This window comes from Morone saxatilis, unplaced genomic scaffold (assembly GCF_004916995.1).
Source record: "Morone saxatilis isolate NCDOM2014 unplaced genomic scaffold, NCSU_SB_2.0 Contig0, whole genome shotgun sequence".
NCBI lineage: Eukaryota > Metazoa > Chordata > Actinopteri > Moronidae > Morone > Morone saxatilis.
The window spans coordinates 20,766,703-20,769,707 of record NW_023339650.1 but is presented as its reverse complement, the minus strand read 5'-3'; the positions used below and the strand labels follow the sequence as shown (position 1 = coordinate 20,769,707).

Sequence of the window (3,005 nt, the reverse complement as noted above, 5' to 3'; positions counted from 1 at the left end):
TGAATTTCTCCTTAGGGGGATAAACAAAGGAATTATCTTATCTTTGTTTTTATATGCCTAATTTTAAATAAAGAATGTTAAAAAAAAATGTAGTAAATGTGACTTTTTTTGCTCTTGAAAATGATAAACTTTACCTTAAAGTGTTTTAAAAAGTGAAATTTCATCTGTGCTGTATGTCGTGCATTTATAGCACATTTGACAAATAAAGCTGACTTTTTCTTAATATATTTAAGGGTACACATAGAAGTGAGTGTTTTCACATTTATATTTGAGTAAATGTGACTTATTTTGCTCTTAAAAATGCTAAACTTTACCTTTAAAACGAGCATTTTTAACTTTACTTTAAGGACTTGACTTTCCTGAAAAACAAAGATCTTATAGCCGCATCAAAACAGACCCCAACGTCACCACCCCTCGGCCCGCCGATTGGCTCAAGCGGACGCCACAGGGTTGCCGCTGATTGGTTTAGAAACCCGAGCGCTCCGAGGATCGACCAATCGCGTTGCAGCGCGAGCCGGGTATATAAGCGCCGAGGTAAACAAAGGAGCGGACAGTTGAACGGCAGCGACCCAGCCGAGGGCGAGCTCTACTGGATGTTCTTGTCTCGACGAACGCGTCCGGATCACAGGCTGACCGTGGGGAACAAGCCACTCTGAAGCGAATGAAGAAACAACTTATCTTTCACTTCACATACAGAGGACTTCTAACGAGAGGAAAAAAGAGTAAAAGAAGAAAATGGAGTATAAGTTACGAAAGGCTGAACCCAGGGACGTGTCTGATATATTACGACTGGTGAAGGTAAGCTAGGCCCGCGCCACCAGAACCAGGACGCTGCTCGGAAACAACACGAATAAAAAAATAAACGATTATTAATCGATAGGAATTAAACATAAAGCGGGTGAGTTTCGGTTAGCGGTTAGCGAGCGAGCTAACCGTTGTCTCAACCTTTGCGTGAACTCTTAACTAACTTAACTCCCGACCGTGTAAAACGACTAAACGTTATTTAAACGGTGGATCGGATGAATTACACCGGTTATTGTTGTTGCTGTTGAGCCGTCGGCAGGTGGGAAACGTCCGCAGAGTGAGATTAATGTCGGTGGCTTTTTGTTTACGGACAGACGACTCACATCCGGTGTGACCGCCGGGTGACCAAATATGGTCAGTCTGACGTCCGGCTTATGTTATCAGCGCTGACCCTGAAATAATGTTATTGTTCTTTAAATATATATAACTCCTGACATTAATGACACAACCAGGGCTGCAAATAAGCAGTATTACAGTATATAGAATATAATAGAATAGTTTTTAATAATTATTTAGTCTGTTAGAGCTTTATTTTAGCTTTTAAAGGCGCTGATGAATGACCTTTTAAGGAATAATACGCTCTTAAATCATACAGGAGTCTGCTCCAGTATTGGTTAATACACATATATCAGCATGTAGTTGTTGTATTTAAGTCCTCACATGAACTCCTCTATTATTAATGTATGTATGACAAATGTTAGCACTGTTAAAGTTTATTTTCCAAGTGTAAAATGTCACATTTATTGTTTTATATTAAATGACCAATGCCAGCCTGTGTCTTGTCATTGGGTGTGTATTTGTTTTGGCTTCAATTGGTGTCAAACCTCTTCTCTACTCTGAATATAACCCGTTACTACTTCTGTGTTTGTCTTCCCAGGAACTTGCAAAATACGAAGAGATGGAGAACCAGGTGACACTGACTGAAAAAGGTGAGCTTTAAATCGCCCTCCGGCTGCCTGTAAACGCACATTACATTCCTTCTGTGTCTCGTATTTACATGTTATCTCCTCCCTTGCAGAGCTCCTTGAGGATGGATTCGGTGACACCCCGTTTTACCATTGCATCATCGCTGAAATCCAAGGAGAGAACAGCAGTGACGGTGCGAACCAGCCCGACATCCGTAGAACGACTCAAGTTCCTTCACCAGGAACCGTTTGAGCAACAGTTTAAAGTCCCAGCAGACGCTCAGAGTGGCAGTTATGTTTCCGTACCGCTGCCAGCTCCTTTTGTCTTTGACTTAAAAATAGATATTTAGTTTGTGTAACGATCTCCTCCCTCAGCATGCGTTGGTGGCGGCGTTGCTTCCCACCGTCTGCTCAGACCGACCGTGTTTACATCGACCGTACACAGTTCCTGTTTTCTGTCAAATAAATATAGGTGTTATAATAACGGAAGCCCTGTTTGTTGGGACGCCCAGCTGCTGCCTGTCTGCACGTGTTCACTCTTTTTACAAACGCGCTCAGATCTAATGGCCACGCCGTGTTTAACTTAGTAACACGACGTATGGCTGCAAACTGCATCAGGGAATCTCATTTAACTCAGAGACTTGTTGAAAGTTAGAGGATTATTTGTTTACTTACAGTCAGCTGTTCCTGACTAAACTTGTGTCCAGAGTTGACAGAAAGGTTTGTACTTAAAACAATAACGAGTTCAAACGGCACAAGAAGTAGGAAAGTAAGTATTTAGAATGAAATGTAGGAAATAAGCACATTAAAATACCTTAATACTTACATTAATTAATAAATATCTGTACATGCGTCTGTGCAGAAGGAGTCTGAAACCCTTATTGAGGTTGTGTGGAGTCACATAAAGCTAAACACAGGTCGTTATAGTGCACGTACATATATACTAATACACTATATGCACCATAACAAACACATTATAGTAAAATATATAAATGTATAACACAGCAGGACGCTCACACCGTCTCATTGTCTAACTCTCCAGGCCTGAAGGTGGTCGGCTTTGCCATGTACTACTTCACCTATGACCCCTGGGTTGGTAAACAGCTGTACCTGGAGGACTTCTACGTGATGGAGCAGTACAGAGGTCAGAATCTGGTCCGGTCCACATTTAACTGCTTCGTGGTTGCTTCTGTTGTTAATGAGCTCTGCGGTCTCTTTCCAGGGCTGGGCATCGGTTCGGAGCTCCTGCGGCATCTCAGTAATGTGAGTGTGTTTACTGGAGGGAGGGGGGGGGGG

At 42.2% G+C, this 3,005-nt stretch overlaps 1 protein-coding gene across 1 annotated transcript; it reads left to right on the top strand.

Moving 5' to 3' along the window:
- Positions 1 to 536: 536 nt before the first annotated feature.
- LOC118323677 (diamine acetyltransferase 1-like) lies at positions 537 to 2,972 on the top strand (the record flags this gene model as incomplete). Its single annotated transcript, XM_035655726.1, is given in 5 exon segments — positions 537 to 798; positions 1,682 to 1,733; positions 1,823 to 1,903; positions 2,752 to 2,853; positions 2,932 to 2,972. Coding segments are annotated over 5 exon segments (339 nt in total), but the record flags the coding sequence as incomplete, so codon positions are not given.
- Between the last annotated feature and the right edge of the window lie 33 nt (positions 2,973 to 3,005).